The 26,376-nt window shown below is 44.2% G+C and overlaps 1 protein-coding gene across 14 annotated transcripts in view; it reads right to left on the minus strand.

Moving 5' to 3' along the window:
• KCNIP1 (potassium voltage-gated channel interacting protein 1) overlaps positions 1-26,376 on the minus strand; it is a gene marked incomplete at its 5' end in the record, with an annotated part of 373,601 nt that overhangs the window by 38,166 nt on the left and 309,059 nt on the right. Inside the window, one exon of one of the 14 annotated variants that reach the window (XM_084535734.1) lies at positions 179-361. The exons of 12 other annotated variants lie outside the window; for them this stretch is intronic. Coding sequence is in view for 1 of the 2 variants with exons in the window: in XM_084535739.1 (XP_084391865.1) it covers positions 15,980-16,088 (109 nt within the window). Of the gene's footprint in view, positions 1-178; positions 362-15,979; positions 16,089-26,376 lie in introns of those variants that run through there. One more of the 14 variants, XM_084535739.1, reaches the window with a different exon arrangement.

The following is a 26,376-nucleotide window of genomic DNA, read 5'->3' on the forward strand; positions in this document are numbered from 1 at the left end:
TTTGAGGCTTACTAGTAACAGAGAGTCCACAATAATTGGGCAAATAAGTGAAAAAGAACAGCTAATCCCAGAAGAGCAAAGTAATTTCAAAGGCTTCCCTAGGGGCCAGTGCAAGGATGCAGCCTCTATACTCAGGTAGGCCCTTTAAAAAGTTCAATTTCTCAGCCTCAGGTCATACCCTTCTTCTTCCACAGCGCTGCCTCTTTCCCTCCTTCACTGCTGCTGTTGCTGAAGGCAAATCTGCTGCTGTGGCTGCTGGCAGTGCCTCGGGACCGCTCACCTGTTCTCAGGCACCACTCACGGACACCCACTTCAGGAACAAGGCCCTGAGCAGAAGGCACAACTGGCTGCTCTGCACCCACTGTACACAATTAAAAAAAATAAAATAAAACATCCATTTACAAGATTCCAAACAAATGAAATTTCAAGCACCTTTTGCGTACCGATGAGCTGTTATCATTACCAGCACAAGTCAAGGAACTTTAACCTTCTTTCTGTAACCTAGCCACACGTCTTTAAAATGAATGCAGTTTTCACATTATTTAATTTCTATAATTTAGAGATGCATGGAGAAAAAAAGAATTATTTTCCTTTCTGCTGCAATGAAAGACCATATTTATTTCACTAAAAAAGTCTACCACTATTATTTATTAGCAAGCAAGCAAAAAGCTCATGGGTATAATAAAAATTTGCTAGATAAAGCTGCATCTGCCCGAGGAGAAGGAGAATTAACTGTAATGAAACGGGTTTGAAGAGCCTCATATCATCACTTTAAAATACCAAGAAGAAAGCAGAGGCAAAAGGAGGAAGAAATTTTTCTATAATTCACAAAACATTATCTGTTCTTTCTGTTAATTTTGTTGTATGAAAACAAAAAGCAAATTGTCTTCTCATCTTTCCCTTTAGGTTGTACACAGAACCTTTTCTTCCCACATATGCTAATATTGCACCTTTAACCAGCAGCAAGTTTGATGAGGATTTCTTTGTGAGTGGCAGATTTTTCCTTCCTCCTTTAGAAGCGCCTGCTGGTCATCACGCAGGCGAGAGGTCAGCTCTTTGAGCACAACCAGCCTCCCAGCTACTTGCTCCTTGGAGATCCAAGGAGCCCAGCTCACCGAGCTCCACTCAGGAAAACAATTCCAGTAATGTCTGGTAATTTAATTATTTCTGCTTGCAATGTGTTGACAGAGCCAGAAAAAAAGAAAGAAGATAAAACACACATTGAGAAATTAATTTTCTGGAAGGCTGGGCTACCACTTTGGTACCCACCCCAACAACAGGGTGCTGCCCTCGCCCAGCAGACAGTGCTCAGCGGGGCCGTTTCACTTCACACGGCATTACAGGCTCTTACTGCATCTTCTGTCATCTCAGATGTCCGGCTGTATTTAGCTCATGTGGATGCTTTGGTCATCTGAACTTCAGCATGTGGTGAACAGCTTTGGTGCAAGTCCCACCTTACACACGCACTGGAAGTTCTCGGTTCAGCAGCTAGATAATTGTGCAGAATTGGAAAGAGATTTACAGCACTTGGATTCAGCTACATTCTAAAACAAAGTTTTGCCCTTCATCAAGGAAGAAGGATTCATCTGACCAGCTGAACTGATCTTGACTGGGAACCGGTCCGTGGTAGGCGCTCCACAAGCTCACACCTTCAATCACGCCGCCAGGCCCTGCCAACAGCTTCTGCCCCACAGCCGACCTCAAGGAGCAGTGGAGAAAGGCACGAGTGTGTTGTTCACCTTGTATAACGTTCAGGTCACAGCAGCCCTCTGACATTACAGAAGCCAAACCCCACTACTAATGCAGGATGCAACTCAGGGTCAGCAAACTGCTGGTCTCTTGTTTGGCTACCCAGCAGCTAGGCAGAGCTCTGTGATACTGAGTTCGTCTACAGCATCACCTGAGACTGCAAGAGAAGCTGCCAAACTTCACGCTGACATAACCCTGTGCAGCCGAGTAATAAATTAATAACCAACATTCGCTAGACAGGATCTCTGTTTTCACATTTTTGTTCCTGAAATAATCTTTCTGCTTCTTTCTCCTTTCCCTGTGGGACACTGCTTAGGTTCTCGGCAGATAAAAAATAAAATACAGGCCCTGGATATGAATTCCAGCAACATCCCCACTGATAAAGCTTGCAGTGCGATAATCGATGTACAGGTGGGCTTGAAAAAAAACTACTTGCGATGAATCTTAGTGCATGATACTACAGGGCACCTAGTTTTTGTGTGGCAAGCAGAACTTTATTTAGATTATTGTTGCAGTGACATTAATTAATCACTGCGACCAGCTTGGATCCTGTTGTTCACCAGGAAAGACTGCATTTCATTTCCTCCCTCTTTATTATAATTAGATATTTGCATTTAGTTAACCACACAGCCCAGATGTGACCACTGCAACAGACAAATTGCACAAACCTGTCCCATAGTACCAGTAGGAATTCATTCTCTTTTTTTGCCAAAGCCAGACACAAAACAAGTCTATAAGAAAGGGGTAAACATCACGTCTTGGTTAGATCTTTTTCCCCATGATCTAAAGGGATGAAACACAGAACAAGGACTTGAGATTTTGTTAGAAATATGTAGAAAAAAAAAGCAACCAAACCACGTAGCTGGAAATGTCATGAGAGCACCTCTCATCCAGCTTCCTCTGTATCCCATGGCCTCGAGTGAACTGAGACAAATGCTTCCTCCAAAATTTTTCATTAAACAAACGGCTTAATACAAACTTTCATTAAATAGCATTCAAAAAAATATATTTATGCTCCAGTCAACTACTTCCATGTTCTTTCAAATTTTACAGCTCCTAATAGCAGCACGGAGCTCCACTTAGCTTTGTGCTGTGCACCGCGATCTCACCAACGCCTGAAGCGAAGGCGGGCAGAACCTGCAGCAGCACTTACCCTGGTCACACTGCTGATTACGTGGTGCTCGCTTCTGCTCTCCCTCAGGAGGCCAAGCCAAGCTGCTCTCTTCTTTGATGGAAGGACTGTGCTCTCGTACAACAAGCAAAGAGAAACGCATTGAGGGTGACTCCACAAAGCACACCTTCCTTCAAGAGAAGAAATCCTCAAGATGAAAACCCTCCCAGGTGAGGAGTACCTGCAGACAGTGCTGTGTTTGGTTTGTTCTCCTCTCTCTTACCCATACACTCACTCTGCCCACGGTGCCCTGATTATTTTATGAAACTGATCCCGTTATTTTGTACCTCAATGCGTGGGTGGGTTTCATGGTTGAGAAAGCCATGGAATGAGAACCAGCTGGGTATCTTAGTCCAAACTTCACTACAGCATTGGACACAGCTCGGTTGTGATCAGCATTACCCCAGCTGATGCTCTCTGGCACCCCTCTCAACAGAAAATGGGAATTTATGGGGTACACACAGAGCTGAAGGGGACAGGTTCGCTTCCCACTAGTGTAATCCAGAAACAAGTACCAGGCAGAGGAGTTCAACCAACGCCAGTGAAACGCAAAGCAGCTTTTCATACCAAACAGCATCTCCTCATACTTAGCCAGCGACACGGCAATTCCTGTCGCTGCTGGCTGCTTGGCAGCAGGATGACACACAGGTCTTGTGGTGCAGGATCCCCTGTGCTCGGGGGCACTCTGGCCACAGATGCACCTGAATGGAGGGGTCACAGGGAACTCAAGAGGGACGAAGCCTCTGTGTGCTCCATGTCTCCAAGTGATGCTGCAGTCCGTAAATGCAGAGTGACATATGCCTAATCCATTTGCTATGCTATTAACTATCTTACAAAGTTCGTAATAGCTTTAATACTGCAGAGTGTTTTGATTTAATTGCGAAGAAGGTACAATTTCAGGGTTGATGACATGAATAGCTTTTGGCATCTTCCAGACAGCTAACTGGTATATATAAATTATTTAAATTGTTAAGGAGTTGTGGGGATATTAAGTTTTCAGCAAAACCAGGCTGAAATGCAGGAGGGGTCTGGAAGAAAAGATACACGTTTGGCTACACGCAGTCTGAGACTGTTATCACACCCTGCTAAAAAAAATGTAACAATCATAAACATTTTCAATCATTTGTATGATAACCTGCAACAAAACACTAGCTCTGTTTGTGCTGTATGCCCATCTGCATAGCTGCCACACTTCAGTCAGATGCCATTATGCTTCAGTTCCACGAAAAAAGCCTTGATCAGCATCTTGAAGCTCAGGGTAAGAGTAAAAACTTGACAGCAACAGAATTTAAGAACTTCTGTCTGAAAAGTATTCTTCATCGCTGGCCTTGAACAGATACTGTTTTTATTTTTCCTGTTACCACAGAAGTGTTGATATAATGGAAATGAATAGGCACGTAAGCAGTGTTCTGAGAAGAGAACTTAACTGATGCCAAATAAAACAATCAAACTAATGGCCATTATGTAAGCATTGTACTTCCAGAATAGGCTGAAAAGAAAGTTCGTTAGCTCCTTTCTGGCTTCAGACAAGTAACTCCCTGGACCCTTTTAGCAGGTGAAGTTACATTAGAAATTCATCTTCGCTACCCAAACCTTCTGATGGGACTGGCCTCATGGCAACTTACCCAGCAGTGCAGTAGCCAGACTGGATTAAAATCAAGATCTTTTCAAGCCTCAGCCTGAATTTCACCTATCAGGTGGTAGTTCAAGTGATATGCCCCACGAGGCAGTACAGTAAGCACCATAATAACCAGAGCAGATATATTCTGCTACTTGGTTTGGAGTTTCAGATTTGTTAAGAACCATTTTAGTGCTCCCCCACTGATACAGTCATGCGCTACTCCAGTGCCTGCTGCACAGGAAGAATTCAGACATTAAATATATTAAAACAGACGGAATACAATATTGTACCACCAGTACACGCACCAAGTTACCTCAGAAACACACCTTAATAAGATCAGCATCTTGTTACAGGGCCCTTCGGCACCCACGCAGTTACCCAGCTGGCAGTAAAGGAGCAATGACAGCGCCCTGCTAGGGTCTACACGTCTGAAAACCTGAAGGCATCACGAGTAGCTGAGCGAGCAGGAAGGATTGAAGAGATCTGAACTCCTTCCAGACAAAACCGGCTGACATTTCACCTCCTTCAGAAAGATTCTGAATCCATCTCCAAAGCCAATTTTACCCGAAGAAGAGGATATTTGGACAGATATAATGTCATGAGATGGCTTCCTTAAAAAGCTTGTCCATGTGCTGGTGCTCTCCATCCGCTCCAGTGACAGCCCCCAGCCTCTCTCATCACCTTCAGCAAAGGACAGCAGCATTCAGGAGCAGCTCAACACTCAGACATCCATTTCTAGCCCCCTGCAACGTGACAAGCTCTTACTGCAAGGAAATGAAACTTGTGAGCATCAAGATAGACTTAGCTTTCCATTTCATACTTCTTCAGCTCACATCTCTTGCTGATATATTTTAATTGAGTTTACTGGCAAGGATGTGCTTTACAGAAGATTTTATCTACACTCCTGAGGATTAGTAGATAAGGACAATTAGAGGTTAGACTGAACCCCTCACATCAGTTGACACTATGTAACTTTAATGCTGTGATATATTTGGAAGAAAAAACCTTCTCAAGAAAATTAAATCCAGATTATACTTCCAATCTACTGCCTGAACCTTCAGGAGCACTTGCTTACTTTGATTACACTGTTCTGGAAACACCGTCCCTGCAACACTGTAACCTGCATGGGGCTGGAGCACGTTCCTGCCTGAATCCCCCATACCCAGCAGCTCTTTATCCCATAACACATCAGAGAAAGGGCTCCAAGTGGAAGGGTAATAAATGATGAGGGAACAGAAGGCCAGGCTTATCAAATATACCCAGATTGACCAGTACTGATCCATCAGACACTAACATCAGCCAAGCAGCCTGATGCCCGGTTCAGCAGCACTGGAACTGCCAGCTTCCACAGCCAGTGCCTACACAAGTTACAACACCTTTGAGAACCTCTCGGAAATAAAGTTTGCACAAGGGCAAACACATCTTCAATGTACAACATTCAGTTTAGAAAATGCTGTACATTTATTTTTCGCAACCCACATTAGCTTTTCCTTAGACCAAGGATCTGCTTTGCAGGTTCTACATCCACTGAAGTCTCCGCATTGAATGCGCCTACACCACTGTCACGGTGGCCATTTGACATGATGTGGGGGTACATGAATGAGTGCATCACACAGCACCATGTCTCGCCTCCTACCTGCTGTGTTTCTGAAGCTCTGTGCAGACTGCTATTTTGCAAGGGCAGAATTGATGCAGCGTGTTGCAGTCCAGTCTTCCTTGCAGCTCTAGAGAACAGGTAAAGCATAAGATCCTACCCTTTAGAAATCTGAAAAAGCAGCTTGTCCTCTATGCATCTTACCTTCCAAAAAACAAACAAACAAAAAACAAACAAACAAAAAAACAACACACATAAAACCAAACAAAAATCCTTGCAAGAAAATGAGGATTTCCATCAAGTTTTATTCAATTCTATTTAACTTCCTTTAAAATGCACAGATATCAGTCTCTTCCCACATCCTTCCACCCAGCAGAAAAATGGATTAATTTAGGGAGGGAGTCTGAATGAAGAGCAGCCAACTGGAGGGGAAAAACTGTAAGTAGGTACAGAAGTCACGGGCTATTGCATTTCTGTACATTTGCGGAGTTAATAAAGGCACAGAAATCATGGAATGACGGCGTGAGAAATGCTACCAGTTTTGCTGTGGTATGTTGGTATATTCTTTTTGTATGCCTAAAAATGTATTAAAAAAATAACAATATAAAAGACCCAAGTTGTCCCCTTCGAAGTTATGCTTACCGAAAGAGCTAATTAAGACAGTTAGCCTGCTGATTCATCACGATCACAAAGGTCTGCACTTTCCAAACCATTAACAAACTCCTAAGTCAGCTCGATGCCTAAGTCCTGCAAACACTAATGCGTGAAGCAATAAGCACTTAATTTCACTTTCTATCCTCCCCCCCAGCACTTCATCCCACTGAAAACAGATCCCTTTCTCTCAGCCACCTGCTGCATAAAGCACAGAAGCGCCCTCCATGCAGTTCAGCCACGCGCAGTCCTCCAGCAAACATGCATGCAGCCTGCTGAGCTCAGGCTGCCTGTTGATGCCACAACTGTAGCATTTCCTGAAACATGGGATTTGTGCTTTCAGAAGGAGGTTGTTCTTGTACAGTCTTAATTCACTCCCGTATCTTTCACCACTACACCCTAATGCATTCTTTTTACCAGAGCAGAAATAAGGATTAAAGTGACAGTTGTTAGCCTCTGTGCTGCCCCAGGTATGTATGATGCAAATGCTACTTGGCTCTGGTGAGCCTGAAATGCTTTCTGAAGGGGAAGGCTGGCCATGCTGCACACAGAACGACTATTGCACCAATGGGCGAGAAATACAATCCTCATCTATTCGTTCAGAAGTGCTGAAGCAGAAGATCACAAACACTACTTCCTACAGGATGACTGACTGAATTACAGCCCTGTGAGGGTCCCACAAAACGTCATAGATCTCAGGCTGATCGCCTACATTGGTGGGTGATTACTTCAGCAGGAACTGTAAAACACAGGTGGTGTGTTTTTGTTGCATAAAAGATGAGGAAGTCCTGCTCCTAACTTCCCAGGATTGCTGATCTCTGACTTTTCCCTATCTTCAAAGAACTGGAAGACCAAAGGCAGGATCTTCTGTTTTGTCCTGGCAGGGACACATGGCTACAGTACCATGTAAATTTTTTTCCCCATCTTTCACTCTTCAGTTCTCAGGCTACACTGGAACAGCTAATGCTGTATGCTTACAAGCAGAGGTCACGGATTTGCCAAAAATGCAGAGAGAAACAAAACTGAACAGATATAGCACATCCTTGTGCAGGAGAGAAGCAGTGAATGCATTACATCTTCATCTGAATAACAGCTTTGGTCCTGTCTCACACAACATTCTCCTTTGGCAGCCGAGGGAAGAACAGTCTATGGAGCTGCTGCTGACACAGATGGAGCTGGCTGGGCAGCTGCTCAGAGGGCAGTCTCTGGGGTTCAGCATCAGGAGAACGGAAGGCACCAAATGGGAATCCACTGAGGTCCTTCCTGGGCCAACTTGTTTATTGCCAGCCTGGTTGGTCAGACAGAGCAGATAGCATCACGTTGGACAGGACTGCAGGAAAATTCAAACAGGTCAGCAATGTGAAAAAAGGCCTGAAAATATCTAGGTGGAGCTTGATAAAGGCAAACACAAAAGGCTACAGGGCAGAGAAGAGAACCAAATGCACAAAGGGAAGATGAGGAATAGCAGTCCAGGCTGAAGATCTGCAGGTAACTGTGGGTAAGCAGCTGAACATAAATGAATAGCTCCACGTTGCTGCACAGACGACGACCACCTCACTAGAAGTACAAACAGGAATACACTGGGCCAGGTGTGTGAAGCAATCCCTGCTGTGCTCACAGGCAGTTAGGTCACAGCTTCAAAAAAAATATAAAATGGTTTACTGACAAATGCTTTGAGAAAGAGCAGTGCTGCACTCACTAAGGCAGGTATGACCTTGCTGTGAGGCAGCGGGATGGACTCTTTACCTTTCTCATCTCCTTTATTTTAAGAAGCACTCCTCTACCTGTCCCATCACAACTTCTCCCCGCCCAGCAATCCTAAAACCCTCAGCTTTGGCTCTGACCAGGTAGGTACAATGCTTCAAAGAGAGTTTCAGCTTCTGTGCCCGTGCAAGTGATGGGGTACTTGTAGGACATTTATACCTTCTGATGCAAACCTTTAATTTGGAAAGGAAGTGCTTAAGTAAGTGAATGAATTGTTGTTTTTTTTTTTTTTCTCACTAACTAAAACAAGCAAGGAGACACCAAACATCTGCAGGGAAGTCTCTGAACCAGACTACACGCTAAAGAACATGGGAATCCACATAAGCAAGGCTTTAGGGCTAAGCTGGGAGGGTGGCACTGCCCCAGGGCGGAGAGTCCAGAAGAGCAGAACCTCAGGTCCAGTCCCAGCCTCTGTACAGCAGTGACACTTACAGCCTTCTCACAAAAAGCAGAATGACAGGGGCACAAGATTGTTTTCTTTAAGGCAGTGCTGTATTCCAAGGGGACACAGACAGCCAGTAGAGAGCTCCGCAACCCCAGCACACTGCAAGGGTGCCGGCAGACAAAACCCTGCAAGGGCAAGAAACCAGATGTAGCAGCTGCAGTAGCAACAGGAACTACACGAACCTAACCTAGATGCAGAGCTGGAGGAGCGCTGCACGCAGAGCGGAGGGGAGCTGTGAAGCCAGGAAGACAAAGCTTACAGAGATACACACACACAGAGGGTTTACTCACAGACCCAACAGCAAACAGGATGGGGAGCAGGCAAACATGAAGCATTACTGTAACATGAATATCAATGATTAAGAAATTTCTGTTTCAACAGAAAGGTTATCAGTAGGGCAACTACAACAAACATCAGCGCACAAACAGCGGAGTAGCACCATGTGCTCTTCCAAATGCAGCCATGAGTAATTACAGCTGCATCACTCCATGCATCCCGATGGTTGAAGCAGAATCGCTGCTGCTAGAATGAATCCTTCGGAGTGAAAAGACTCGAATTGCCTGTCTGAAGGAGTACCAGACACTAATTGCCTCGGTGTTAACACAGCAATGGCATGAACAACTCAAGTTCCTCAGGGAGCGCAATGACTGCAATTAATCCACCATGACAAACTTTCTCCTTAGCAGAGCTGACGCTGAGAGGAAAGCCCCTGAACATCAGAGGCAAGTGTCAGGAGTTGATCTGGAGAGGCTCCTTCAGCACTAGCAGGTGCTGAAGGGAAATCAGAAGACAATGTGGAGCAAACAACGTCTCCAACCGGGAGCCTACGGCTCAGGCTGTACACAGGGCTCCCAGCCTTCACGAGAGCTCCTGCCACAGACTAGATAATGAAGTCTCAGGGCCAGCTAATTATGTGAGAGACGAAACCTTGAAAGCTGGAAGTGTTGCAATAAATTCAGAGATTTCACTACAGGAAACATAATGATTAGTCAGGATAACTTTGTAAAAACTTAGTGATTATAAATGCACATATATTCTTCCCCAGATTTACTTGGTCATAATCCTACACAAGGAGAACACAAAACATCAGAAAACCAGGAATTGTGAAGTTAATTTTGGCTGCATACCCCTGGCTCTGTCTGCTCCTGGGTGTATGTCATTTCCCCATACAGACGTGAGTAATAACTTCACAAAGCAAGACCATGCCCGAAAGCACTAAAGCTCAGCTGCAGCACTTGGGGCATTTGGTGACTGATGACTCCTTCCCTTCATGCCGTGGGACTTGGTCCAGCCAGTTATCGACATAGGCAAGTTAGCTGACTGTCTGTAAACACAGTACGACTATGCAAAGACAGGCAATGCTATCATAATATATCCCTGACAATGGAAAACTGAGGTTCTGAGATGGACAATCCACTTCTTTCCCTCCCCTCCCCCCCCCCAAAAAAAAAAAAAAAAAAGAAAAACAAAAAAAGGTATTTTACTGCTGTACCTCAGAAATCAGGTCTCATTGTTTCCAACTGAACAGTGAATCACTACATAAACTCAGACCATCATATAAAAAAAAAGAAACAAGACCCAGTGGAGATACTGCAATTTATTATTTGCAGTAAGATCTGTAGCCCAAAATTCTGATCTACCAGACTAATTCACTTAGTCTACATTGTCATGAACATGGAAAAAAATGAGTCATGAAGACAAGGCCTGCTTATGTACACTACCAGAGCTCATGTGGGGCTTATGTAAAAATATTGAAATTCATACTGCTACAAGACATGGAAGTGGATGGAACCAAGAGGGATCTGCTGCACCCTCAACACTCTTCATACAGGTGGGAAACAACCCAGGGTGGCCTTGTCAACAGATGTCTCATGGCAGAGCTACAGAGTCCTGTAACGTGACTACTTACATGACTTCACGTATGCCACTAAAGGACTCAGCACCTGGCACATGGATGACCACATATGTAAGAGCCAGATGAAACTTTACCGAGTAATAGCAAAACCAAACATCACTATCCCAGATCAAACTACACGTGCTTTCTATCAGAGTCAGTAGAGAACTGTTCACAAAATTGCCACTTCACTAGGCAAAGGGCAGTCCTTAAAAATACAGAATTTCAATTAAGAGCAGGGATCCTGCAGGGCCAGCCCCACCTGAGCAGGCAGGAGAAGAGTCTCACTTCAGCGGTACATCACAAGGCATTAAGTTTTATTATACAACTACGTAGGGTATTCAGAAGTGTGACCAAGCAATCCTCAAGCCTAACCATTTTTTCCTTAAAATACAAACAACATTACATTTAGAAGTGTTACATGTTTCTGTTTTGCCTATAAAAACATATTGCAGGACCATGCCAGGAAGGCAGGTACATGAAGCAATGCAGGTCACTTCTCAGGAACTTCATTTTCATAGAGTTTTTGCTCTCTTGTATTCAAAGGTAAAAGTTTTGAATTTGTGTTGTAACTTCCATGACTGAAAAAAAAAAAAAAAGAAAAAAAAGAAAAAAAAAAAGTACTATAGTAGGACACAGTACAGAAAAACATGAGATACAGAATTTGTAAGAAGCATGACCCAGCCAGCACTGTCATCAGGTGTCCTATTTAGGGAAACTTGGCAATTAACATTGGTGGGCAGGGACAGGGCAGAAGCTGCATCCAGGAGGCCAACAGGAACAGGATCCCGCAGCAGGAGTAACTGGGGCTGGAGAACACTGTGCAGAAGCTCAGGTGTCTGCTACCCTGCACATCAGAAGAGATGCACCGTAACAACAAGTGGCATTTTTATAACCCCTCTTATTTCAGCCCTTTGGATAGTTTGCAAATAATTTCCCTCTGAAGTAAAAATAATTGCATGAAATGGAGGAATTGGCCTAATGGCAAAAGGAACCAGACTTCTACTTGAAGTGTGTGCTGCTTGAGCTCTGCCAGCACTGACACATATTTGGCATTTCAGAAGTGTCCCCCAGCACCAGGCCCTGCACACAAGCATGGGTCAGGACAGCTGGAAAGGAATCACCGAGTACGACATACAGAAATACACTGATTCGGCTGCAACATAACATCATATGGTGTGGAGGCTGTAACATGCTGAAGGTGATGGGTTTGGTCCCTTTTCCCCCATAGCTCATTACCTTCCTGGGGTGCCTTGGAGTCGAAAGGACTCCAGCTTTCAACCTGCTCAAATCACTTCCTTATTTCCCTCTCTTCAAAGCATATCTGAAGTTCCCACCTGAAGCTGTAGGAAAGAATACGCTCTCACAAGAGCTCTTACAAAAGAATATTGCTATTTCACATGCTCCGTTTCACTGCAGACTGGCTAGCACCTGTAGCAGCTGGGCAACGACTGTCTCTGTAGGGCTGGGCCCAAAGAGCTGGAGCAGGAACCCTGGTGTGCTCCACATGCCCAACTGATCTGCTCTTCAGAGGCTTTAACCTTACACACGCAGTTAAACCACGCAGTACCTCAAGAATCAGCTATGATTTGTCTTGGGCTATTCCCAGACATATGTATCTTCTATACAATATTCTGTATCTTTTACTCCACTTATTTGCAGGATTTTGCACCTTGCTGTGGGTGTCACTGAATCAATACTGAACTAGTCCAAAAGCACTGCACGTATTTGCTCTGGATCCTTTTAATTTGAAGAAATATGATTTCTGAAGCAATATGATTTATTAATGCTTCAAGTGCATCAAGGATGGATGTATGATCAGCAAAGAAGCTGGGTTAAAGCCAAACTCATAAAACAACTGTACAGCCAGAATTTACTCTTGCTTTACAGAGAGGGTTATTGGTCTCCAAGCATGATTCAATACAAAATGTTGCTAGATGTATTACATGCTAGGTGTCACGTAATACCTTTAATTGTTGGCGGATGTCTCGCTGCACTTTAGAACAATATCTTGGACTCGTGGCCCACCGTTTTGGATGTGACTGTGTGTATTCATCAGGAGCTGGGACCTGACCTCATGAGACTGCAGCAGCTCCTTATCCCAGCACAGGATAGCAGCAAGAATACAGCCAAGAAACAAAGCCCACAAAAGATAAAACAGTGTCAGATAAGCATAAAACAATTTATCTTTCGTGATCCTCTACCTACTTGGATCACAAAAAAAAACATCCCATGCTTTGTGCAACTTCTGTTTAGTCAAGCAAATTTGGTTTTAGAACTGTATCTAGATTCCAGCCTTCAATGTTTGGTTGTAAGCAAATAGGAAACACATTAATGAAGAATTCTGGAAAACATAAACATTTATAACAAGCCACGGTCTGATCTTATTGGGGCTCTTGTGTTTGGCTGAGTTTTATGGGATAATTTCAAATAGATTCACTCCACCTGCATTTCAGGTGGGACAAAAGAATTGAAGGGAAAAAAAAAAAAAAAAAAGAACGATCCTGTTCACTTGGATTAATATTTAAAAAAAACTGCTGCACACAGCTCTAGGTCGTTCTCTGGAATTAAAACTGCCACTAATGCCTCTGGTTGCAGCCAGTTTGTCAATCACCTGAACTATTAGCAAGAACCAAACCTTACATCTGGAATATAACTGTCAGAGAAAGAGCTGAACAAATGTGCATTCAGCTGCAACCACTTCTAAAATTCCATATTCCCTGAATTACTATCTACACTATTTTCTTCTCCTTAAGTCTTGCTTCTTATGTTATATGAATGAAGAATCAGCACTCAGCTTTCCCCCCCCCTCGCCATACAAAGGAACAATGCTTGCGGAGGTCTGTTCTGGCTACAGGAGATAGAATAATACTGGTTCTGAAAAGCAAGAGGAATATAGCCAATTCCAACAGCTCCCTTCAGTGCTATTGCACACAGGCATAAGAAAGCCCCTGGAATTTCTGGATCTCTATAAATAAAAGCAGTGATTGCTTCTAGTGAATATAAAGACATAAGAAATATTTATGGCATAATATAAACACCTACTGTACCTTCCCAATCACAGCACACCGAAGAAGAGAATTTAATACCACCTTTAGAGATTTTCAGATGATTGAAATTTGCATCGCACTGCATTAGCAAGCACTTACATTACATTAACCTTACTACTTACAGATGTAATTAATACTCAGTACAAGTACAGTCAGAAGGGGAAAAAAACAAAATCATATAATTTAACAAATGCCAAATAAATATATCTGGATCTCCAAGATATTTCTCAAACAAGAAGAACTACAGCAAAAAAAAAAAAAAAAGAAAAGTCAGAGCTGGCAAGTTTTATAGAGTCATGCTTCTATCTGTCAGATAATCCATCAGAATTCAGGTATTATGGGTATTAGAAATTATTATGGTACTCCCTCAAATGGAGTTGAAAGAAAATATTATATACCGTTCTACACTTGAATGGGTTGAGTGATTATTGACTGATGACTGCAAACATGCACATCCAGAGCTGTTCAGTGAATATATTTTAGGACCGTTTGCTCACTTTTGCTCATTTCATCTGTGAACAGACAACTTTCTCACCTGTCATGCATTTGACTTTGCTGGAGAAACTGTGCAGAATCTTCTGGGGAAAAAAATGCTTTGAAAAGAGCAGACATTGGAATTACAGTAATTAGATCTAGAAAGAAGGGATAAAAGTGTTCATGCTGTTAAACAGGTAGCAATGCAATTGCTTCAGCGTTTGACTTGACAGCTCATTTTTAAGCTGAGCTGTTCTGCTGCTATTATTTGAAAATAGCTGTCACTGTCAGATATTTTAATTTATTTGTAATTAACTCCAGTGTCACTCTAGGAGTAAACTAAACGCCCTGTGGAATACCAACACATGTGTAACAACAAATACATGACAATTTACATCTCCTCTTAGTCTAAATAAAATAACTCCAATTGAGGCCACTTTTCCTATTTTCCTTAATCCTGCAGGAGGATTGCTAGGATTACCTGACAGTACTGGTTTTACAGAGGCAAGATAGAAATTCCACATGCGTTCCTTGCTTTTTTATCCAGCAAAACATACTCAGTATATATATGTCCTCTACTTTTATTCGATCTGATGTCAGCCTTAGCTAACCCGTATTTTATAGATGGCCAAACAAACTAACATGGGAGTTTATGCTAGTATTTTATCATTGCTTGCGCTTTGTGGACAAACTGGGCACTATCAGTGATCTAAGCAAGAATATACTCAGTGACTTGGGGTGCGTGTGTGTGCCCATTTTTTCTTTTATTTTTTAAAATCTCATCTGGTTCATTAAGAAGTCCTTTCTTTTGAAATTGACAGAGATGCATACATCCCCTCATGATTAGATAATATGATCACCACAGTTTGCTTTGCTGTTGAAATACATATGCTTTCCTCACCTGGGAAAAGCCTTTAAGGAAAAGTTTCACATTGCTAAGGTGAAGAGACCAAATCTTTCAACTCAATACTTGAAAACAGAAACAATTCCCTCCAGGTTATTTTGTTTCTGGTTACTTTACTGAAGTGTCTGCAGCACCAAATACAGAAAAGTTTTCTTTGTTCTTCTGACATTCAGAATCTTTATTTCCATCTTGTCTTAAATTTACAAAGGTCACAACAGAATTTCTTGTTTGTTTACTCTGTCTTGATATCCATATGAAATCATGCACCTAATTATCAGCTGTACTTCTGTTACCCCAAGAGAGACTTTCCTTTTTCCAAGCTGGCATTAAATTTATTTTCAAGAGAGAAAAAAGGTTTAATAAATACAAAACATTTAATGAAGAGAATTAGATAAAGTAATAAGGCAAAAAAAAAAATATATCACAGCTTCAGATCCTCGCTGGCTATGGTAATATACTGAAAGCAAACAAAGGTCCTCAATAAAACATCAAGCCTTATTCCCTCCTTGCAGCCTGTTTGAATCTTAATAAAGACTTAATAATGATGAAGACAACATCGAGAAACCAGTGCTCCCCTTCCTGCTGCCTGCCTGCCGCTTACTTCCCTGAAACAGATTTAAAGACAAGTAAACAGGAGCCGGAAAACTTGCAAGTTCTCTTACCATCCGACAAGTCAATTAGCCCGAGGTAGTGCAAAAGTTTCAGAGAGGAGCACACCACCACCACAATGCCTAGAGTCTGCAGTCCCTCCGACTCGCCTTTAGTCCACATCCTCCGAGGCACCAGGCAGCACCTGCTGGCTGCCGGCACCCGGCTGGCAGACATGGAAAGCTGCAAACTCCTCCGGTGGAAGCTTTCCTCCCCGCTGCTCAGCTGAGTGTGCAGCCCCTTCCCTCTCCCTCCCCCGGCCTCGCACTCCCTCTCTTTCTCAGGCTCTCCCCCTAGTTCTGCTTCTCTTCTCCTCTCTCCCCCCTGCTTGCCTTTCTTTTTTAATTAAAAAAAAAAAAAAAAAAAAAAATCCAAGCAATTTCAGCATTTAGCAGTAATATCGGGTTTTAATTTCTTTCACTTTAGGGTAATTCTCTCAAGAGTTTACTCTGCCCCTGAACAACTTAATGCAGGGCTCCTAACCTCAGCAACATCTCGCATGGTTTTCATTGTATACTTTTTTTTTTTTTTAAACATATCTGTGATACCAGTCATCGTTTGCTTTGGGGATTTTCTCAGTAATCCTACCAATTTGGATGCTTTTTGTCGATGCCTCTTCTGTACTGCATAGGAGACTACAGCAGGTTGTAGGGGAGGAAAGGAAGGATCCTTCCCTTTCCTAATCCTCTTCCTCCTTTACATTACCCCAGGACACTGAGGCAGCAAGGCACGCAGTCGCAAGGCTGCAACATAAAACCAGATTTTTCAACCACGCTGGTAGTGCAGGATAGCACCGAGAGGCAAGGCCCTTCCCCGCCCCATGCTGCCAGCCCTGGGGGGAGCAGCAGCCCTAGGGCTTGGAGGACCTGGGCCCGCTGCCACTGTGCAGCCATGCCTGAGGGCAGGACCTCAACGGGATTTTGTCCATCATGCTAACCAAGGGATGCCCTCTGATCACACAGATGTTCTATGGAAGCCAGGGTAGAGGAGGTATGGAGTGCTCCCACATGCTTGAGTCATCAGAACACTTGAATTGAGTTGGAGCTTTATTTCCATGCGCAGGTGACCGATGAACAGCTCAAACAGCAGCAGAATGCATTTGCAAGGGTGATGAGGGTTCCCTGCCACCAGCAGCTACCTAACCAGAGCTCCCCTCCCTGCTGGCATGGGGCTGTTACCACCCCAGGCACTGGGACTCCCTGGTGACGGGGCACAGAAGCCCCAGGTTGTGCTTCCCTTCTGCGGAAGGGCTGCTGGTTGGCTGGCAGACACCAGACAAGGTTCCTCCATCCCTCCAGCTTTAAGCCCTATGCTGACCTATCACCATGGTGTTTAGTTAAACCAAACCAGTTTTCTGCTGCTATTTAGTCATTTAAATAAATACAACTGATTAGTGAGTTGGCTACAGGTGCATAATCCAGTGGCAAACCCTGCAGACCCAGATCTGTGCTTCCCTTTTAAGAAATAATTTAATTATGAGCACCTTTCAACAAAAGCTCAGCTCCCCACCTGGCCCATCAGGTACTGCACCACCTGTTCTCTGCCACAGCATTGAGCTCATGCAAGGAATTGTTTCTGTGCTTTAAGCCCAACAGTGGATCCTCAGTATCAAAACAGAGCACCACCAACTCTGGACAAGAAGCAGAAATATTAACTAAGAGCTTATGAGGTGTTTTCTTTGAATCATGCCTGGATCAAAGAAAAACCCAAACTGAGTCAATGCCAAATAAATAGCTGGATTCAAAGTTGGGAGTTCTTTGGAGTAAATATTCTACAGGCTAGAAAACATCCTGCAGAGCTGCAGCAGCCTTTGGAGTGATTTTTCCCAAGCAGTGGTATATCTGCTGTATAATACATACTGTTATTCTCACAGAGGGTAACTCCAGGGACTAAATGTTTCCAGCTAGAATCACACAAAACTAGCAGCACAAACTTGAGTGCCCAGTTTTCTACTATAGCCAACAAAAAACTTTGCAGAGCAACAACTAGAAGAAAAAGAGCTTTTTTTTTTTTTTAGGTATTTATGGATGAGGTTAAGCTTCCTAGTGAAGCAGTAATAGCTTTATTTTTGCAAAACGCTAAAAAAAAGAGGAATTAAGCAGGTCTGTTTAAAATACCAGATGTCTTGATAATAGAGATAGATGGTCTCGCTAATGCCTAGCCTAAGTATCTCTTGCACACAGCAAAAGGGGTTGAATGGCTCAATTAACTCTGGAAGGTTTGCGCTGGGTATGCACTGCCTGTGCCCTCTGGGAACACGAGTAAGAACTTCATCAAGATCAATCAAAATAACATATAATGAAAAGGATTTTGAGGTAATAAAAGAATTGCAATGGTGAATCATATCAATGACTTATGTGATCTATAAAATGCTCTTTAAATCTGCTGGGGAAAGATACATCATGTGAAGGTGCAACAATCACAGCAAAAAGGAGAATAACCTTCCCGTCACAGAAGCTTCTCCCAGCAGCCAAGCTGTTTGGACCACATTTGTACTTTCAAGGAGGATTCATCTCCTTTCTTCATTTTAAAACAAATACAGCATGACAGGTTCTCATTACCCTCACCTGTAAAAAGCCTCCAATGTTATTCTGTGATTAGCCTGTTATAAAACAAAATATTAAATTTGTCATTTTGATCGACTATTCCTTTGTTCTCGTGTTATGATAAAGAATAAACAGGAACATCTGATTGATTCTTCCTGTGCAGTTCATTATTTCAAATATCTCCAGAACACCTTTGTTTATGGATCTTCTTCCCATACCCGGCAGTCCTGAACACTCTTCCCACATGGCCACTGCCCATAAATCTATTTTCACTGCAGAGCTCTGAGGCTCTTCCCCTTCTGTTGTATTTTAGAAATGGCATAATGAGATCATTCACGGTACTGCAGGTAGCTGTAACATCAAAAATATTAAATTACTATTCCATGCATACTTATCCAATATAATTTGTGTGTGCATAAAGTTGGGGGGTTTATTGCTGTTTTCATTTTCAACCAGGCAAACCAAAGTTAGAACCACGTGTCTGAGTGATTTTAAGTCACCTAGACCTGAGCAAATGATATTGTTTAAATTTCAGTGTTTTATCAGCCTGCCTTGGTCAACAGCTATTCATCTCCCCCCCTTTTGCCCCATGTGATTTGGGTTTTCTCATATTTCTCTGGCTCTGACTATCCCTAAGGAATTTGTACCTTCTGCAAATTATGTGGAGAGACAACTACAGACTATGATTGAATAAAAATATGCCATGAGTCAAGTTAACGAGTCTAGCACCCAAGTAACTAATGGTTTAGGGTCCCAACCTAAACCATGAGCCATCTCCAGCCAGACTAACAGCTGTTCACTGACAACAGGCTCAGGTCCCAACCCATTTGCACTACCACAATCTCACCCCAATCCCTCTGCCCACAAATTACTTAGGCTTCATATCACATTTGTGTTTTCCAGCAGTTATTCAGCAGCCCAGAGTGTTTTTGGAAGTGCTGGCTAATTACCAGTTATTATTTTTGTCACTGGAGATGCATTCTGCGTAATGACAGGTCTGTAATGTCTCACTTTGGTTTGGTTTGGCTTTAGTGCTGCACAGGGAGCTGGGAGCAAGGAGCTCCGTGCCTCAGCCTGCCATCTTCTCGCTGTGTCAGCTCAAGGAAGCAACCTGCAGACAAACCCTTGCCTGCCATAGTACACATTTTCCTGCCCTAACAAAGGCAGCTATAATCCCATCAGAATGTTTCCCCTTGGTTCACCTCTTCTGAGGCATGTGAAGGAGCCACTCTTTGCGCTGTGCATGTTTCCCTGCTTGTTGGCCATGCAATGAAACCGGCAGGTCTGAGGACCCACAGCGTTCATGCAGAGGAGCAGGAGGACCCCACACTTCTTCCCGTAAGAGGGATCGACCTTGGCATTCCCAGCTTATTATCCCAAATGGCCTCAACAGCTTCAGAAAGCACAGGAATACATTTCAGAGAAAGGCCCCAGAGATCAAATACCTCATTGTTGACTTTTTCTAGGCCACAGCAGGAAGCACAGACAAGAATATCCGGCCTTGAAGGTTCTGCACACCGCTGAATGGAGCGCTCGGCTTCACCCTGTACCTACCCCACTACAGCAGGAGCCGGCGGGTGCTAATGATGCACACGTAGCCTCCCATCGAGCTGTGAATGGTGAGTTGACCAGCAATGAATATAGAAACTGTGTAACCTCAGAGGACTAACTTGAACTGCAGTTTACATATGCACCATCTGAAATTGGGTGTGGAACAATTAATGTAATGGTAACAGCCACCTTTGGTGACTCCATCATCAATTCCACTGGCAGGAACGTATAGAGGCTGTGCTTTTCTCCTTTTATTTACTACTCTATTTATTTCTCTAGATCTTTTTACATTAACCCACATGGCAACAAACCCGAAGCCCAGTGCCTCTCAAGATGGCAGCTCACCAGCAGCCTCGCGGGGGGCACCGGCTGCTCTCAGCAGCTGCCCCACAAGCTCTCCAGCTCCGGACCTGCCCTCTGCAGGGCTGTTGGCTCGGGGTGGATGAAGCACCACCGACTGAGCAGCGATGCCTGCTGCACTGTGAGGAAGCCAGGGAAAGGCTTCCGTGCTGCTGTCCAACTTTTCTGACTGGCAACAAAAGTTGAGGACACCTGCTGGGAGGGAAAGGAGGGTAGGGGAGAGGAAGTGAAAAGTTAAAAGGAGGCATAGCACAAGAGGGTATTTCAGGCCTGAAATAAGGAACACTAAGGTGATGTGACATGCAGATCTGATCTAGGAAGGAGGGGGCTTTACGCAATCTGAAACTGGGCACAAAAATGAAACACCTGATGTCAGCTCAACCAGGGGTTGATTTCCCACCCGGCTGACCCGTGCCAGGCCCCATCCCAGCTGGGTGCTTTCCCCAGAGCCCACGCTCGGAGGTGAGCACTCTCTGTACTCTCCCCGGCAGCAGGTCCACGTCACTGCTGGGAGCCAAGAGACCCAAAGGCTGAGCCTGCCACAAGCCGTATGTGCCCTGCAGCGGCAGCTTTGGCTGACTGGATTTCTGCACAAGCAAGAGGAGATGTGACCCCTCCTTTGTGACACTGGCAATTGCTCTGCAGGGTCTCCAAGCAGTCCCGAGGCATAAAGCTGGAAGCCTCCGCTGTCAAGTCTGGCTGCAGTGATTTTCTCATCACAGGTGGATTTTCCCCCATCTTATTTATTTCCCATCAGACTGCCACAACTTCTATCTCAGTTTTATTAAAAGTGATGATTAATAACACAGAACCTTTGTTCTCAGACTTTTTTCTAATGGGCTGCGTTTTTCCAGATTCACATTGACTTAAGTGCATGAGAATAACAAAGAACAGCTAGTCTAGTCTTTTTTTCCCCCAAGGGCTCAGAAGATCAGGATTTTTTGCCACAAGAAAACTGATACAGGAAGAACCCCACAAAATAAGAATTTCTTAGCATGAACTATACCAAGTTATGTGATACAGCTGCACCTGCTTACAGTTTCTGCAATAGTGAGTACCTTTCTTTTCCAATGCATGCCAGCTTGCTGATAACTGCTAAGACATTCCTTCCAACCAGGTCTTTTGCTTACTACATCCTAAGGAAGAAGGAAAAATCCCTGAGGGAAAAACACAGTGAAAGGATGCAGCACTACATATGCTTTGCTCTCTCACTCATCTCCCTGGAGGATCTCTTGGCATCAGTTACAACGAGAGAAGAGGCAGACAGTTACAGGGGTTTCTACTACAACTCTGCTCAGCTACAACATGCCTGGAGACACCCTTGATGCCCCAGGACCATCTCTGGAAGGACCAGCGGGTCCCCTCTAGGCCAGCTAGTGCCTGCAGCAGGAGCTGCCTCGCTGCCAGCTCCCCCCTGACCAGGCGGGGCAGGGCCTCACGCTCCGCAGGGATGGTGACCCCAGCACCACATCGCTCTCCTAGGCAGGAGGTACCTCCTAGCACCCGATCTAAGCCTCTGAAGCTGTCACGTACAGCCGCTAGCCCCTCTGCTGTGAAGCCAGGTATCTTTCAACAGTGCATGCATGTGGTCACCTGCAAGCCGCAAAGCCTTCCTCTTGTCCAGCTCCTACCCATGAAATATACAGGCTGCTCTTTGAAAGGCAGCATTTAAGGCTAATACATTTGAGAGTATTCTTTAGAGAAAGCTCCTGAACCTAGGCCAAGCCATTTTACTGCTGACATTGCTGCCAAAACCTCTTCATTATCCTAAGAAGGGCTGGACTGCCGGCCAACAGCACGGGCTCTCCTTCCCTACCTCACCACAGCATTTTCCACTAAGATGCAGGGAGCTCAGTTACCCGGCCTACCTTCCCCCCGCCAAGGTTCAGGCTGCAAAACACGCAGAAGGGCCGTTTTCAGAGAGGAAGCATTGAGGCAGTCTTCCAGGCAGCAAGCAAGGAAGGTTCTGGTTGGGACTGCAGCCCTAAAGGTTGGTATGTACAGATGTCTGACTGCAGAATAGCATTAGAAACATCAGGAGCTGGGAAAGCACTTTTGGAGTGTTTCACCCATGTCCTGGGTACTCAGACTTGAAATGTGGTGCAGCCCACAGTGCCAGGAGGGGTGGATTTGGCACCTTAAAGATCATCAGCATTTCGTACCTGTCTTTAGGGAAACAGAACCCCAATAATCATGAAAGGCCAGCAGAGAAATTCAAGTTCGGAATTCTGAGAGCTTTGTTGGAACGGCTGCAGGCCTGGAGAACTAAGAGGAAAGCGAGGAAGCCTGGCTGTACGAGCAGTTAGTGTCCCTTGGAAAATCCACCCAACTACCCCCAGTGCCACAAGGTACAGCTCTCCTGGGGACACCAGTGCCAAGCTAGCACTGACCAGCAACTCCAACTTAGGTATCTGTTCTCAACCCCTTATTTACCTTTCTCCCCTTATTTTCAAGTAGTGAACTGAACAAGCAGTCTATGTGGTACATTTCTCCAATGATGCTCCAGGGCAATATTAAACCATCTTCTTGTTTTCACATACGAATAAGGTGAAACACTGCCCAGTAAAGATCACTTCCCAGCTTCTGCCCTAGTTACAGCACACGCATTCCAAGCCTAAGCACTGAACACTCCCCACTTGTAGAATGCTGCTCCTTTATCTATTAAACCATGTTTTCTCATCGCTTCTCATAATGCTCTGCACTTATTTTAAAATAGCTTCAAGCAATGAACACTTGCATATGCCTTTCTAAATAACCCGAATTTTTCACTTAGCGATGTGCTGCAAGAGGAAATACCCTTAAACACTCATTGACTCTTCACTAGGATCTCATCCTCACTGCATCATCTACACATTACTTGCATTTAAGTTTTTTTTTTTATCATCTGTAATTTGTATTTCCATTTTCCCCCCAGCTTGAAAGAAGGCTTAGTTTAATTGGTTATTTGCATAATTATTCTGAAAAATAAAGCACTACAAAAATGGCTAATAGGAGATCAGAGTACTGTATTCATGAAGGAATTACAAAACAGAGGAAAACTAACTGTATTTTATGTACAGCATCGTCGCAAATCACATCATCCCTGAAGCATTTGAAAACCCAGGCAAAGCAGCAAAATTCTCAGCAATTAATGCCTCGCAACGCAACAGAAACCAAGAACAAAGCGGTCAATCTATAAAGCCAACGTCTGTCTGAAGTTGTGTTTTCTAAAGAAATAATATCAAGTTCGTAAAGTACAACAGACAACAAAAAGTAAAAAAGCAGTTGATGCCGTTTCTCTAAATGCATGGAAACTGAGAGAACTTTTGGAGGATGCCAAAAGAGAGGGGAAATGGCTTGGCTTCTGCGAGCACGGCTCCGGCTGTTCTGCTCCTCTAGTGGCCCCACTGGTTAAGTTCTGGGCACAGCACAGATGGAAAATGCTCCTGACCAACAAAGAGCTTGAAATAAAGGCAGTAATGCAAGTGCATGCCACAGAAACTACAGAAAGGATGCGATGCTAAAGCTAAATGGTAGCCTGGGATAAATGACCTCCTTCAAGCCTCTGCCTTTCTGTGTATTTAAAAGCAAACTGGACCCTGGCGATGGAGCCAGCTTCCTACTCACTGCCACCAGTCGCACAGCAGAAGAGCAAAGGAAAGCAACAAGCTACCAGCATCTGCTTGTATTTGCAGTTCCCCAGCACAGACAAGGGGAAAAAAGCCATGAGCAAACCCCAGCGAGCAGATTTAAACTCGGAAATTAAGCTGAAATTCAAGGGCAAAAGCAAACCAAAGGAAATTTATGACTGTCACATCGGGGAAAGGGCAGCACAGGCAGAAGAATGATTTGTACACAGCTCATCCCAGCCCTGTAAATATTCATATTTGGAGGTGCATTACAGATTGTACATGCTCCAGCAGTCACGACACCCCTCCAGCAACCCGCATTCCTCCCGAATAGCACCATGCACCCATCACATTTCTAGTCGAAGGTTACAGCAGACACATGGGGGAGGGCACGGATTCGTTTCCCCAAAGTCCTCCACACGCACATCTCCAGCACTAGTGTTTGTTCTCAGGGGGCGTAATACACTTGTGCTAGCTCTTACTGAAAGAAACATCCACCAGCACAGGACAGGCTTATTGCAGAGGGGCCGATACTCTGGAGCGAGAGTTGCTCATCCCTTGGGCTACCAGCAGCATCAGGTGGGACCGGTACAGGCTCCATCACATACAGCCGAGGAGCTCCCGGAGCACTGCCCCTCAGCACCAGAGGGTCTCTGCCCAAGAGGAGCAGCCAGAGCACTGCAGCAGCCCCAACACCAACGTGGGCGCTGTGAGTCAGACATCAAGTCAGCTTGCTCTTCTGCCCTCCTGTATACACGTACATACAGTTATTGCATGGCGATCTACGTACATCATCCGTACTATGCCAATTCTTCATGAAAAACAATCACACAGCATGCAAGGAACTAAGGTGAAAGGCCCAAGTTCATTCAGAATGGTGCTGGTCCAGTTCCAACACCCACCTAAGTTCTGTTCACTTCCAGCACAAGAAAATCATTGCGTTTTGGGACATATTACTGGGTATCCAAGAGCTTTTAAAGGAAAAGTTGGAAGATGTCCTTATCAAGTAACCACATATTTCCAGGGTGGTCCATAGTATTCTGTAGAGATTTTAATAAACCTCTGCCTCTACATAAATACACTCCCGTCAGTTTGCTGACTGGAGCATATTCTTCCCAAGGGAGAGGAATATGATAGCAGACACTGCTCAGCCCTCCCTCTCTCCCCTCAGTTTTGACTGCAGCTTATTAATTGCTAGGTATGCTCTTGTGAAAAAAAATTACGATATTTAATCACCATTATTAAACTAGATACAAGCTTGGACAAATCAGTGAATGCTTCACCGATGTTTCACAGCCGCTCAACCACACCCCCTTCCCCCAAATCTAGCAATGACGCCAAACTATGTCTGGAGGTACTGGAGATGCTAATTTCATCTAAAATGCAAAACACCCTTCGGTACATTGAAAAATCCTCGTGTAGAGCCTTCTCTATCCTGCAGCATTTTACATGCACACTAAGTAGCTACTTATAATTAATTTGTTAACCATTGCCAAGCCATGTACTACAAGAAGTTTGTTTTGCTACAAGATCTAACTTTCAGCTAGAGCTTACAAAATTTCAAGTATCGTTATGAATGCTAGAGATACAACCACACGTTTCTGCCATTTCCAGAGCAGAAAAAAGATGGCAAAACACTACAGCACTTAACTGTTGCCCCAACAAGCATGTACTGGGCAGTATCCCTCTTCCAGATGGCCTGGAAAACCGAAGGACAGTTCTCAGCTTGCAAAAAACACAAGCATGCAAGAAAGCCATTTGGCAAACAAAGGAAGGCAGAAGTTCTGCAGCTCCAGCAGACCACAGGCATTCTGCCACTGTAAGCTTAGGGGAGGTCGAGCTCTTTGGTGATGGGAATTCAGCCATTTAAGCAGCTGCAGAGGTTTAGTTTGCTTGAGATAATCCACGCTAAGAACGTACCTTTTTTTCCACCCTCCATTCCCACTTTTGTATGTTTTCAACTATTCAGTTACGAGAAGAGGTGGGCCTCAGGCTGGGGAGGGCCTACAGCGCAGCTGGAACTGAGGTGCAGCTTGCCCAGTTCCCATCTTCCTGCCTCGCTGTGCCATTTTAGCTGCATGCCCTTCTTACAGGGAGGATGGGTTTTAGATTAAAATACGAGCATTTGAATCGTAAGGCATTCATCATGGAGGAACCCATACATCACACATCCTTTTGGAAGGAAAAGCCCACAAATATATAATATTTGAATATATGAAGCTCTGTGAGCCTGAAAACAGTTTGCAAGGTTGCAAATTGCCCAGTTCCACAAGTGCACTAATCCCATTTCAGTTGCTGGCTTCAGTGCTATCAAGGCAGAAACACAAAAAAGCACTTGATTTCATA

The sequence above is a fragment of the Aythya ferina genome (assembly GCF_964211825.1).
Source record: "Aythya ferina genome assembly, chromosome: 14".
In the NCBI taxonomy this organism is placed as follows: domain Eukaryota; kingdom Metazoa; phylum Chordata; class Aves; order Anseriformes; family Anatidae; genus Aythya; species Aythya ferina.